The following is a 12987-nucleotide window of genomic DNA, read 5'->3' as shown; positions in this document are numbered from 1 at the left end:
TGGGAAACAACAAAAAAACCACTTCCTATGGCTCCCAGATGTGTAAGTGCATAATTTTTAAGTTAGCTTTTTACTTCCATTTATTGTTCCATTTGACTTCCACTACTGCATAGAGATTTTAAAAACATTTATTAAATAAAATAAATTGGAAAATAAAGCAGTCTAAAAGTTATTCTGAATGTTTCCTTTGTGGCCTTTGGGTGAATAATGTGTTTTAGTTGGAATCTCTGGGCTGTCTTACCTTCCTTTAATAAGTAAATTTGTCAGATAAAGCATTAAAGTGACTGTAAACAAATTTCCAACTGTTTTTTTAATTAAAGTATCATTGATATACACTCTTATGAAGGTTTCACAAGAAAAACAATGTGGTTATTACATTCACCCTTATTATCGAGTCCCCCCCATACCTCACTGCAGTCACTGTCCACAGTAAGATTCCACAGAGTCCCTATTTATCTTCTCTGAGCTACGCTGTCTTCCTAGTGACTCCACACACACCATATACACCAATCATGATACCCCACAATCCCCTTCTCCCTCTCTCCCCCACCCCTCCCCTTTGGTAACCGCTAGTCCCTTCTTGGTGTCTGTGAGTCTGCTGCTATTCTGCTCCTTCAGCTTTGCTTCGTTGTTATACTCTACAAATGAAGAGAAATCATTTGGTACTTGTCCCTCTCCGCCTGACTCACTTCACCAAGCATAACACCCTCTAGCTTCAACCATGTTGTTGCAAATGGTAGGATTTGTTTCTTTCTTACGGTTGAATAGTATTCTGCTGTGTATATGTACCACATCTTCTTTATCCATTCATCTACTGATGGACACTTAGGTTGCTTCCACATCTTGGCTATTGTAAATAGTGCTGCGATAAACATAGGGCTGCATATGTCTTTCTGAATCTGAGTTGTTTTCTTTGGGTAAATTCCTAGGAGTGGAAGTCCCAGAAATTTTCAACTGTGTTTTAATCCACTTCAATCTTCTGCCTTTGCTTTGTCTCCAAAATTCTTTCCCTTATCTGCTCCCCATTTAGTCATCATATTGAAATTGTACAGAATCACTAATCCTGTGGTAAAACAATGGCTTTATTATCTGCTTGATCTAATTTTCTTAACATGACCAAGAGTCAGAGGGAAGTAGTGCCAAATTCTACCTAGAATACTATGTTGCTAAAACTCAGTTCTACTCATAACAGAAAAAAGAGGCAAGAAATCTGTTTTTATTGTAATTTTAGGGAGCGTTATTTCATCAACATGTTTTCTTTGGCATTGTCCTTGTTTTAATATACTTTTCAATTAGAGTAATATAAAAGCAGTTATTAATTTTGACACTAAAAAGGATCCTTTTAGTAAAATTAAAATTTAGGCTGGTTATGATTTTTATATACAGCAGTATTTCTTCACATTTAAATGAAAAAAGAATCTTAATCTAGACTTCAATCATTATTATGGGATAGCCTACACTTTTTAATATAAGTTATTTGAGAAAAGTACATTAAAATCATACATACACACACACACACTTTAAGATAGTCTCTAAGCAAGACTTTAAAAAAGTGCTTTTAGTCTAAATTGTATTTCTCTATTCTTGTAGAATTCTGTAGACTGACATATTGGCTGATTGTGTCAATGTTGGTCCCTGGAATAAGATTATCATCTTCCCCTTCAATCAAAGAATCCCACCGATCAAAGTCTTTCTCAAGTTCTGTAAAACATAAATGTTCATAAACACGTTACACTTCTGTGAACATTATACAGTTCGGTGCCTCTAGGTGGCAGCATAGCATCACAAATTACCCAAACTGCATTGTGAATTTGGAAGCAAGGTGTTCCATGAGAGCTGCCACATGGCTTCAGCGGGTGCCCTTGAATGAGATGGGATTGAGGCACTGTTCTGTCCTCAGGATGGGCGTACACCCCAGTCTTCAGAGAAAGACGTTTCTTTAACAGGCAGACGTGCTGTCTATGATATATAGTATGCAAAGCAGTAAAATTAAACTCCAGTTTTTGTTTTCAAACTGATTTACTGCTAGGTTACATTGTAAACTAACCAGAGACAGTTAAAATGGGATCAATGTAACACTAAAATAAGCAGCTGTCCTGAGAATCACCTGGTTTACTGTCGTGAAAGATTGTTAATTTCTTACCTAAATGCTTTTGTAAGAATGCTAATGAAGCTTTGCTGCTAAGATCGATGGCTACCTTTGAATCTATTTCTCCTTTTAATGTGAATATGTATCCAATTACTTTGCCAGTGGCAAAAGTGAAGTCAGCAAAATTCTGATGGACTGAACCCCTGAAAGAGAAATAAGACATTTACAAAGCACATTGTTTGACAAAATTATTTTTATAGTTAGGGTGCAGGATAAATACTGGCCTGGTTGGTCTGTTGACTGAAAACCAAGGAAACAAAACTTGTAGATCTGACCTCCTTAGATGTATTTGAGGGTCACAGGCTATTCATTTAGGGATCTGAGAATGTATATTCATCTCCCCTTCTAGATAAACAACTCAAAGATTCCTGTCTTACTTGCCATTTTGGGTTTAGAAGAAATGATTCCAGCTTTTTAGTGGACTAGAGTACTTCCAATTTGCGTAGCTGTAATGTGTTATGTACTGATGGGACCCTGACCTAGAGAAACTGGCTCCTTTGATGTTTATCTGATGCTAAGCAAAACACTTGGCATTTAAGCCTTAGATTAAGTAGATTTTTAAAAATCAGCACTTTTCTTTGTATTAAACTATAAGCACCTTATATATATATTGCATATTCTGCCCTTTAAATCTCCCAGCAGCCTAACTCCAAACAGAATGGCCTTTTTTAGTGCTCATTTTCCACTATCTCTGGGATATTTAACACTTGACTTTTTCTCACTTTTTTTCCCCCTCTATTTCTTTGACCTTCTCTTCCCTTGTTTGCACCCTCCGTTCTTTCCCTAACTGCTCTTTCTCCACTGCCTCTACTCCTACATGTAAATGTAGGCATTCCTCAAGATTCTGTTCTCACCAATTCTATTCTCACTTTGCTGTCTCATCTACTCCAAAGGTTTCATCTGTAACATACAAATTCTATAGTTGCCCAGTTTGTGGCGAGGCATCTCTACCAGGTTCCCCGTCTCAAGCTAAGACATTCCAAAATTAAAATACATCCTTTCAGCCCCACCCAGGCAACTCTTCCTCTACTTCATGCTACTTGTAAGCAGACCACCATTCCTTTCATTATCTGTATTCAAAACAGAGCCCCCTGACTCCCTGTCACTCTTCTCCACATTGCAGTTGAAATGTGATTGTGAGAAGCATAAAGAAGATAGAGTCAGGGTCATGGGAGCGCTGAGGGCAGAAGCCCGGATGCCCCTAACATGGAGTGGCTTGAGGAGGAGAGAGTGGGGGAGGTAAAGGGGGGCAGTCTGAATGATGGGAGGAGCAGGACTGGGGCGGCCCGGGGTAAAGAACCAGGAATAGCCAACAGTGTGGAAGAGAGGCAGAGAGAAAGGCTGAGATTGCAAGTAGGCTGCTGGGCCTCTTACATCCTCAGTAGCACCAGTTTCGGTACACTGGTGGGGGTTCAGCAAGCTAGAGCATAGGAGTCAAAGCGGAAGTGCACTAGGGGCATGACATATGAAATAATAAGCTATTCGTTCAAGGTTTCTAGCAGAGAAGGGAAGAAACAAAGATAGAGTGAGAGCCTAGTAAGGAAGTACTGTTGAGGGAAGATTGGGCATTCTGTATTATTTCTGTCTTAGAATTAAATAGGCTTGCACATACAAATAAGCTAAATTGAAGTCCTTACCTAAAATACCCGGACCTTTCCTCACCATCTATCTCTTCGAGATCCAGTTCTGCTCCCATATCTTCCAAGCAGCCTCTTCTGACCACCTCAGTTGGAAAAGACCCCCCCCCCATTCTCTGAACCCACACTCTTGCCTCTGCTGGCATGTGTTTCCTTCTTGCCACTGCTTCTGTCCTCCTAAATGAACCCGGTTTCATGTGGGAGAGGGATGGGCTCTATGTTATGTTAGCTTTTCATTGTGAATATTTCATTGTGAGTTCAAAATCCTATTGAGATTTCGTTTTCATGTCCATGATGTAAGCATATTGCCAACACTCACGGGGACCCCGTTACAGCTTGTGGGAATTTATAAAGTCATACTTTGTAAACAGGTAAACACATTGTAGGCCTCAACAGATGATCTGACCTTTTTTTAAAAAGAGTTCCTAGCCTAGCCTTGTGATGGAATACGTCCTCCTCCCCCATCCCCAAAATTTGTGGGCCTTTTCTTATTTCCAGATAAAATTGCATGAATCCTAATGCAAATTCTAATTATCAGTATATGAGCTACATAAATTAACACTACTCAAAACATTTGCCTTTTAAAAAAGCAAGCCTAAATGCATTAGAACCTGAGGTTATCTAAGAGTTTCCCTTACTGGAAGTCTGAACACGGATTTAACGATTCTATAATGGCCACCAAATGGTATCAATGTTTATCCATGTCTCAAGTTTCTGTTTCAGATGATGAAATATGTCACCTACTAATACTTACCTGATTGTAATCATTTTTCTCTCTCTTCCAGGTAAATAGCATTTTTTCATTTTGATAATATTAGCAGGGTATTGGAACCGTTCTGAGTTGATAAAAAAGAGGGGCTGAGGTATTCTGGAACATACTTCATCACCCACTGGAAACATCCATGCATCCAGTGCGATTCCGCATCTAAAGATATTTGTCGACAATGATAAAGAAGGTCTGGTTACACACCAGCTGACATACAGGAATTTCTAACAATGCTCTGATGGATGGACACACACCACACTAGTTTATTACGGGTAATCTCACTGGTATTCTATATTTTGGTGTCCGAAGGGGATATGAGAAGCTTAATAAGGTAGCGGACTTGAAATTTTATTATCATTTTCTTTAGGAGGCATTTAGGAATTGTGACCTTTAGAAAGATACAATATCTTAAAATTATTATTTATCATTACATTGTATTAAAAATAAATTTTTAATAAGTAGTAATTTCTTTGACATTGTGGGGTGTCTGAAAGAAAATACAATACATGCACTATAGCTTCTGTGCTTTCACAGCTTCTGGACAGGCTGTCTCTATTTATGATACTTTTTTGGAGTAAAAATTGCACCCATTTTCTTATATTTAGAAGTGCTTCACCTGGACATGTCTGGGGCTGAAGAAAAACATAGGGCAAATCATTTGAAAATGTAACTTTCTTTTTAAAAGTGAGTTTATTCTATGTTGCTTCCCCTTTGGGACACTCCATCTTAAGTGCTAAAGGGACGGAAGAGAATTTCCTTAGATTAAAACAGATTTTAAGAAATGTGAGATGAAGTTTCAGAAACGATCCTACCCACTTTCTTTATGACTGGCTCTGCATGACCTCATCAGGCTGGGATGATGTGGCTCAAGAAAGAAACTATCTCTTCAAGTTAGAAGACTGGGGTCTGGCCCTGACTCCCATGCAAATAACTGTGTAATGTCAGGCCTCACTCCATCTTAAAAGATGGAGAAAAGAATTAATGAAAATATGTCCTGCCTATTGGGGAAGTCTAGAAATATTATAAGATGGCAATATTATTATCACAATCAGTATGTCGCAGATAAAATGCATATTTAAAGATAAATTTTCAAATGAAAATGTTAAGCCCTTAAGCATATAAATAAGAATGTTGAGAGAAAATGTATAGAAATGTGGAAAGCTTTTAATAGCAAGAGAACTAGCTGGTTTCTGCCTAGAAGAATTCATATAGAGTACTTTATAGCAAAATAATAGACTTGTAAACTCCAAAGGATCTTGTCCTCATTAAGAATTTGATTTAAAAATCCTGAGTCACATGGGTTATCACTGCCCCACTTCCAATAACTTAGTTCTCTCTCTCTGCCTCAGTCTCTTACCTGAATCTCTGGTCTTTGCTAAGAGCCTGAATAACTGTGGCTCCACCAAAAGAGTGTCCAATTATTGCAATTTTATTCCTGTCAATAGAGTCCTAGGTGAAAATGATATAAAATTGTAAGTATCTCATAGGTTGTTAGAAAATAGATTAAATGATTTTGTGAGTCATAAAATTATTACTTATTTCACAGGCATGGTTAAGGCCCCTTGGTTTCTCCTAAAAGAAATTTATACACACATACACACACATATATATGTGCACACATGTAAATACACACACATGCATATATATATGCAGATACATACACACACATGCACACATATATGCTGAGCATTTGGAAGAGCTCAGAAGTAAACTTAATGGTCTTCCTAGTCACCCACACATGAACCATCAACATCATTGCTGGCTGCACCCTCTCCACATTATGTTTATTAGTTTGTTCATTCCATGAGTATCTATTGAGCACCTGCCCTGTTCCAGGCACTGTAGTTCATTTTCAGGGAGCTCAAAGCCTATCAGGAAGGAAAGAGATACAGATACATGATGCAATACAATAGGGTGGAGCCAGTAGCACAGATTGTAGCTAACCCAGTACCCAAGGGTAGGCAGTGAGGCCAAGAAAGCTTGTGGGAGGAGGTGATGCCTGACATGAGTTGAAAATAAAGCAGGACTTAGGAGGAAGGGTGTGAGGCCAAGCTGACAACGTGTAAGGCCTGGAGACAGAAGAAAGAGTGGCTGGTTGAGAAACAACAACTCCACCGTGTCTGGAGAACAGATGATCATCTTTTGCCACACTAAAGTACTTCGGTTTCCTGTTATTCCCTGTACTCCAGTCTCCACACACACATTCGAGACTTTCTCCATGCTGCCCACTCTGATACTCGTCCATCTCCTCCAACATTCTGTAAAAAATTTTTTACCAGTGTTCCAGGTTCAAGCTCAAAAACAGGCAGGAGCCATCCAAGAAATGAGTACACTGCCACTGGAGGCACTGAATCGAACCATATGAACTTGTCACTTGTGTAGATCAAAACTGGCTGTTGGCAATTTCATATACAGCTGACCTGCATACACTCTTCATTGCTGCCATCCTTTACCTATGCTTCATTTCTGTAGCCCTTTATCATGTTGTACCTGTGTTAAATCAGTAAAATAGACGGTAAAGAACTACAGGGCAGGGGAAAATGGCTTTGTTTAAGCTCACCTTCAGCTGTTCCACATCAAATTCTAAATCTAATACATTCTTCACTGGCCTTCCACAATCAATGTCAAGAATCAAACTGAGAGCTTGGGAGCACTCCTTTGCTCTTTGCTGTACCTAATATGATTATTAGAAGAAGGAAATGACAAAGTAATAAGTCAAAACACTTCAAGTTTGTCAAGAGGTTGCATATGGGGAAAATGCTTGATTGCTTAGAAGCTGGAAATATCTAAGCGATTAGTGATTAAAATACCACCTAGCATAATAACATAGGCAAATCCTGCTCTGTTGCTTACCCACTGTGTGACTTCAGATGATTTACTTAACTTCTCTGAGCTTCCACTTTTTGTATAATAATGCCTACCTCAGTGAAATGCAATTCGGACACATACAATAACATATGTAAAACACCCACTATAAAGCACACAAAAGTGGGCTTTTAGTTCATTCAACCTTCCTGACAGGCCTGTGAGAAAGATACTGTTATCAGTCATTATTTTGTAACAGAGAAAACACAGAAGCCAAAACAGAATAACATCCAAGGTGGCCCGGCTGCAAAGTGATGGTGCCAGGATTCAAACATAGAAAGTTGGATTCGAAGGCCTGAACTCAACACTAGTCTTCACTACCTTTCTGAAAATTAGTCTTTTTAATATTGCCTCAGAGCGAACAGTACCTATGAATTTATTTTCCAGCCCTTTTGAAATTCTATTAGAATTAGAAATTCTAATGCAAAAGAACAATGTGTGTTCAGTTATCTCTCAGGATTTTTGTGTTTGTCTCTGTTTTTCCTATCTAGACATTTCATTGCAGGAAGGGTATTATGCAGAGAATCCTCTGGGAATGGGAAGCAAGAGAGCTTGGAGCTCAGCTTGCCATCTGTAAATGTAGAGTTGCAAATATCATCACTTGGATGCTTTTTGAGCCACCACATCAGCTGTCCACCTACTGCAATGTACCTGCTCATGTCGTAGAGGCAGCTGCTCTCCTGGTTTTAGGATTTTAAAGTAGAGCCAGGTCTTGTTTCCTATTTCTGCAGCAGTCTGGTCACTGAAGTAGTACGTCGCGGATGCGGAGCCATCTCTACAATACAAACAGAGCGACTGCTTACGCTTGCTCTTTCTCTTCATCTCCCCCATCCTCCTCATCCCCATCTGTGACTCAACTTCACTCTGATTTTTCTGACTTCTCTTTCTTCTCACTCTACATTTAATTTTTTTTTCTAATCAAAGAGACTCCAAGGGAGTTCTACAAAAAAGACAGTGTTGCAGGTAAACTCAAACTCAGCCCATCCTATGTACACAATTCTGGGAGGCTGTGCTGAAAACTCACTCCTGGAATCAAATCCCAGCACTGGCACTTGCTAAGGGGCTTTGGGCAAATTACCCTTTCTCAGCTTCACTTTCCTCCTCTTTAAAAAAGTGATCATATTAACCATATCACAGGGTTGCTATGAAGAATAAACAGTGGTGCATGAACACAGCACCCGATCAACCCCTAGAAACATTAGCCTCTTTTCTGATTCTTGACAGTTTAACTCAGCCTCCTTTTTTGCTCATCATGTCATCACAGTTGACAACTCCATCATTATTTTTTATAAAGCTTCATGAAAATCAGAGTTCAGCTACATACCAGGTGACATACCTGTGTTCTACAGCAGCTACTATAAACCCATGAGATGCCAGGTCAATGCCAATAGCTGAATAAATCGTCCTTCAAAACAAAAAGAGGGAAGCCTTGAATTACCAGTCATGCTTACATGGTGGCTCCACTAACAATCCTGGGAACATGGAGGCCTAAAGTAGAGCCCTGGGATAAACCAGAGAGCTGTGGCTCCCAAAGGGGGGCAGTTTTGCCCCACAAGGGATATTTGACTATGGTGGTATTTTCATTACCACCTGGGGGAGGGTGCTACTGTCATCTTAGTAGGTAGAAGGATGCTGGTCAGCACCCTACAATGCTCAGTTTATGATTTACAACAGGAAATTATCTGGTCTAGAGTACTAAGCTTGAGAAACCTTTGTGCAGTGACTATAAATATTGCCTTTGAGAGTTCTGGGTTTTAATCTTTGGCCCTGCCTTTTACCAGCTATATGACTTTAGGTAATTACATGCATGGATTTTTGTCCTTACTTGTAAAATGAGAGTGATAAAGCATTTGCTTTAAGATACTTATAAGGTTTTGGTAAAATAGTATAGGTAGGAAGGCAGTACACTGTGGTGCTTAAGATAACGGGGCTGGTAGTCTGACCACTGCATTTGAATCCTTGTTCCACTTATTAGCTTTCTACCTTGAAAAAATCACTTATCTTTTCTCTGCCTTAGTTCTTTATCTGTAGAAGGATAATGCAGTAATGGTATGGTACTTGGTGAGATTATTGCAAGGGTTAGGTAAGTAAATACATTTTTCATGCTTTTAACACTGTCTGAAACAGGATAAATACCAAACACATGTTAACTGTTATTTAAATGATTGGACAGGATCATATGCTGAGCAGCTCGTTTTAACCCCTCTTCTTCTGCACAGTTTTCCTCTTACGTCACACATTAGATAGGAAATGCTCATGGAGAATAAGGAGGTAGGTAAGAACCCTGTCTTCTACTGCTGAAGGCACAGGACCTACTCAGAAAGGGGAAATGGTCTAGTACAAGGATCAGCAAACCTTTTCTGAAAAGCTGGATGTAAATATAACCAGCTCTGTGGGACACACAGTATTTGTCACAACCACTCAACTGTGCTGTTGTGGGACAAAAGTAGCCATATGTGAAAAATGGATGAGCGTGGCTATGTTCTAATAAAACTTTACAGAAGTAGGCAGCAAGCTGGATTTGGCCCTCAAATTCTAACTTGCCAGCCACTGGTCTATAGAAATCAAATAATTACTAACTGGAGTTAAAGTACTGAAGATAATTTCTGATTACAGAAGCTACCCAACTTCTAGTCAACAAAAGGACACCTTTTATTTTCTGAAAGTCTTATAATCTTTTGAGGTAGATGACGGGGAGGCAGTTGAGAAGATGGAAGAAGGAAGCGGAGAGGGTGTGAGGGTCATGAAGATGCCCCAACTAGACCTCAGGCCATGGAGAACGGAGCTGACTAAAGACATCACTTGGCTCCTCCCCTCTGAATCTGCCACTCCAGCTGAGCACCCCGTGTGCTGCCCTGGTGACGGGGCCCAGTGCGGATGCTGGCGCAGGCCCGTTCCTGTGAGACGCAGGACTCCTCTGGCAAGCACCTCTGGGTCAAGCACCTCCGGAACGGGTCTGGCCCAATCTTTCCTAGAACCACACTGCAGTCTGAGATTCCTCGTGCCCTGTTTCTCAGCTCCCCATCTCCTTCCCCAGTGTCCAGCCTGTATCATGGTCTGAAATCCCCCCTCGTCTTTTCCTGCTCCTTCCCCCTCTTCTTCCCAGGCATTTCTCTCAGTAAGTATCTTTCACACCTAGTTCAGTCTTGGTGTCTGTATCTCAGAAGACCTGAACTACCGCAGAGGATGGTATTATAATACAGAAGAATAGCAGCCAAAATCCAATACCTTCTCTCCTCTGTTGAGGCCAGTCTCCATGAACGGGAAGGAGTGAATGAACTCCTTTACAGAATAGAGCTATGGCTGACCAGTAGACCACAGCCAACTCTTGAGGAATCCCAGTTCCTCCAGGATGGGCCAGTATGATACTCCAAAATCTTTTTTTTTTTTTGAGAAAAAATATGCACTCAGTCATTGATCCCTAGGGGTTAAAATTGTTCCACCTCTCAAACATTACCTGAATGCTCCAAGACCATGAGAAAAAACAATGAGTGGATATCTTTCACTGGTCCTCAGAGGGGAATTCCAGTTTGCAGGAGTTTTCACTGAACCTACACAACAATGGGAGATTATAAATAATGTTTTCTCCAAATTGAACGTTAGTGGCTAATTTAACTTACATCTCTGTAATAAAACCCTGATCCATGGAATTTATTATTTATGTTTTTATGTGTTCACAGTAAATGCAATAAAGTCTGCTAGTAGACACCTACCAGTCAGGACCTGAACCATGGGTTTTCCCCTAAGACCACAGGATGATTAATTATCCGTTCACACTGCCAGCTCCGAACTGAAGGGGAGACAGCTTCCTGCTTACGTGTGTATTCAGGAAGGCTGCTCTTATTGCCAATCCTAGGTTTGGGCAAAACCTCAAAGGGAATGTCCTAAAACCAAACTAGTAAACCTCGGGAATATTGCACGAGAGCCAGAATCTTCCAGAGACCCCCCCCCTCCTCCTCCACCTCTCCTTCTAATTTGGTCACGATCAAGAGAAAGATGGAGAGACCCTTGACTTCCTACTCAGATGTGGCTCTGGATGCAGCTCTGCCACTAATGTGGGTCCTCGGGCAAGTGAAAAGAACTCTCTTGAGTTTCAGATTCCTGTTCTGTAAATAAAGGAAGTGATTTTCTTAGAGGGTTTGTGAGAATTATATGTAAGTGGGTAATACATGTGAAGTACCTGTCCAGCCACAGAGTGAGGGGCTCAAAATGGAAGATACTATCTTCTCTTCCTTCACTGCCGTGTTGTTACTGTCATCATTATCATCACCGATTACTTGCGTTTCGTATTCCCATATATAAAATGGGGATGTGGTCATGAAGACTGAATGTGGTAATTGCTGCGGAAGTAATTTCTAAGCTATTCAGCACCATAAGATATTTAGTTATAGAATTTTGATCATTTCCACTATAAAGTGTGCTTTTTTTAAAGAAAACTCCAAGAAGATGTTTAAAATCAATGCCTGAAGTTGTAGATAGTTTAGCACCAGCCCAACAGCGGTAGTGTCTGGTTCAACAGCCAAGGAAGGAAACATCAGTGTTAACGAAATGTGACAGATTGGTGACAGATGCACATCAGAAAGTGTTAGTGAGAGGCTGGCCAGTTGGGAGTGGACGATGGGAATGAAGGTAGAGTCTCTTCATGTATGTTAAGTAACAAATTAGCTTTCACCCTTTTGTTTTTGATCTATAGCCTTACAGTGGCCTCTGCTTTCTAATTTTGCCCTTCAGAAAGCACTCTAGCACAGAGCACACAGGGTAGTGGTCCCATCAGCAAGCTACTCTACTCACCACATTACTGCTGCTTCACAGTATGAAGAAGTAAAAGTGAAGACCAGCAGCCATAGAGAGATGCTGGGGCCAATTGGGAAGCCTGATGCCTCACTGCCTCCACCCACCCATCCTATGCAGAATGGACAAAATGGGAACCCTTGATTCTCTGATAACTGCCTGGGCTTTAAGAAATACTTTCATTGTCATCTTAAGAGCAGTTTAGACTATAGAAAACTGCTTTGTGTTTAAACTGCCAGAAATGTTTACAGCTTTCAAGGTTTTCTTATATTCTAGAGCCTACAAAGCAGCATCAACAGACATCTTACCAAACAATAAGCTCAAAATTTTGCCCATAAGCCAGTGTGTTCCAAGAAATTTACTAAGACCAAAAAAATATTCTTCGTTTGGGATCCAAAGGGTGTCGGAGCAATCATCCCCTTGGGATGGATAATACAAACGCAAGAAGGTGCCCTGCAGAGGGAAGAAATTGATGTACTTTCAGTCAAGTTGCTTCTCAAATGTATTCCAGCAGCTACTTTTCATATTTAATTAGTGGGGACCCGAATATCTCTGTGGTTCACAAAGAGGTCCAGAGAACTGCTTTTGCTGCTGTGGTGATTGAACATAGTTTTTAAAAAAAAACAGCAAAACAAAACAACAATACGCTTTCTGAGTGAAAAGAAAGCACGAGCAGCCTGGTTTCAGCCATTAGGAAGGGAAATACAGAGTTTATGGATAAATTAATCAGATGCCAGCAATAAATTAGGGAATGACTTAACCTAGCAGAAGGCTTGCTG

The 12987-nt window shown here is 40.3% G+C and overlaps 1 protein-coding gene across 8 annotated transcripts in view; it reads right to left on the bottom strand.

The window, feature by feature from the left end:
* Window positions 1-295: 295 nt before the first annotated feature.
* Window positions 296-12987, bottom strand: part of LOC108384816 (platelet-activating factor acetylhydrolase) — a 38738-nt gene continuing 26046 nt past the window's right edge. For 7 of the 8 annotated variants that reach the window (XM_037005777.2, XM_037005788.2, XM_037005832.2 and 4 more), the window contains 9 exons: window positions 12517-12661; window positions 10875-10968; window positions 8754-8822; window positions 8069-8192; window positions 7113-7226; window positions 5910-6001; window positions 4541-4711; window positions 2144-2292; window positions 296-1701 (listed from right to left, as the gene is read on the bottom strand). In XM_037005777.2, the coding sequence (XP_036861672.2) occupies window positions 1559-1701; window positions 2144-2292; window positions 4541-4711; window positions 5910-6001; window positions 7113-7226; window positions 8069-8192; window positions 8754-8822; window positions 10875-10968; window positions 12517-12661 (1101 nt within the window). In that variant the 3' untranslated portion in view covers window positions 296-1558. The remainder of the gene's footprint in view (window positions 1702-2143; window positions 2293-4540; window positions 4712-5909; window positions 6002-7112; window positions 7227-8068; window positions 8193-8753; window positions 8823-10874; window positions 10969-12516; window positions 12662-12987) is intronic. The other variant, XM_037005824.2, reaches the window with a different exon arrangement.

This window comes from Manis javanica, chromosome 16 (genome assembly GCF_040802235.1).
Source record: "Manis javanica isolate MJ-LG chromosome 16, MJ_LKY, whole genome shotgun sequence".
NCBI classification, from domain to species: domain Eukaryota; kingdom Metazoa; phylum Chordata; class Mammalia; order Pholidota; family Manidae; genus Manis; species Manis javanica.
The sequence above is the reverse complement of the archived record's forward strand: the minus strand, read 5'-3'. Positions and strand labels throughout refer to the sequence as shown.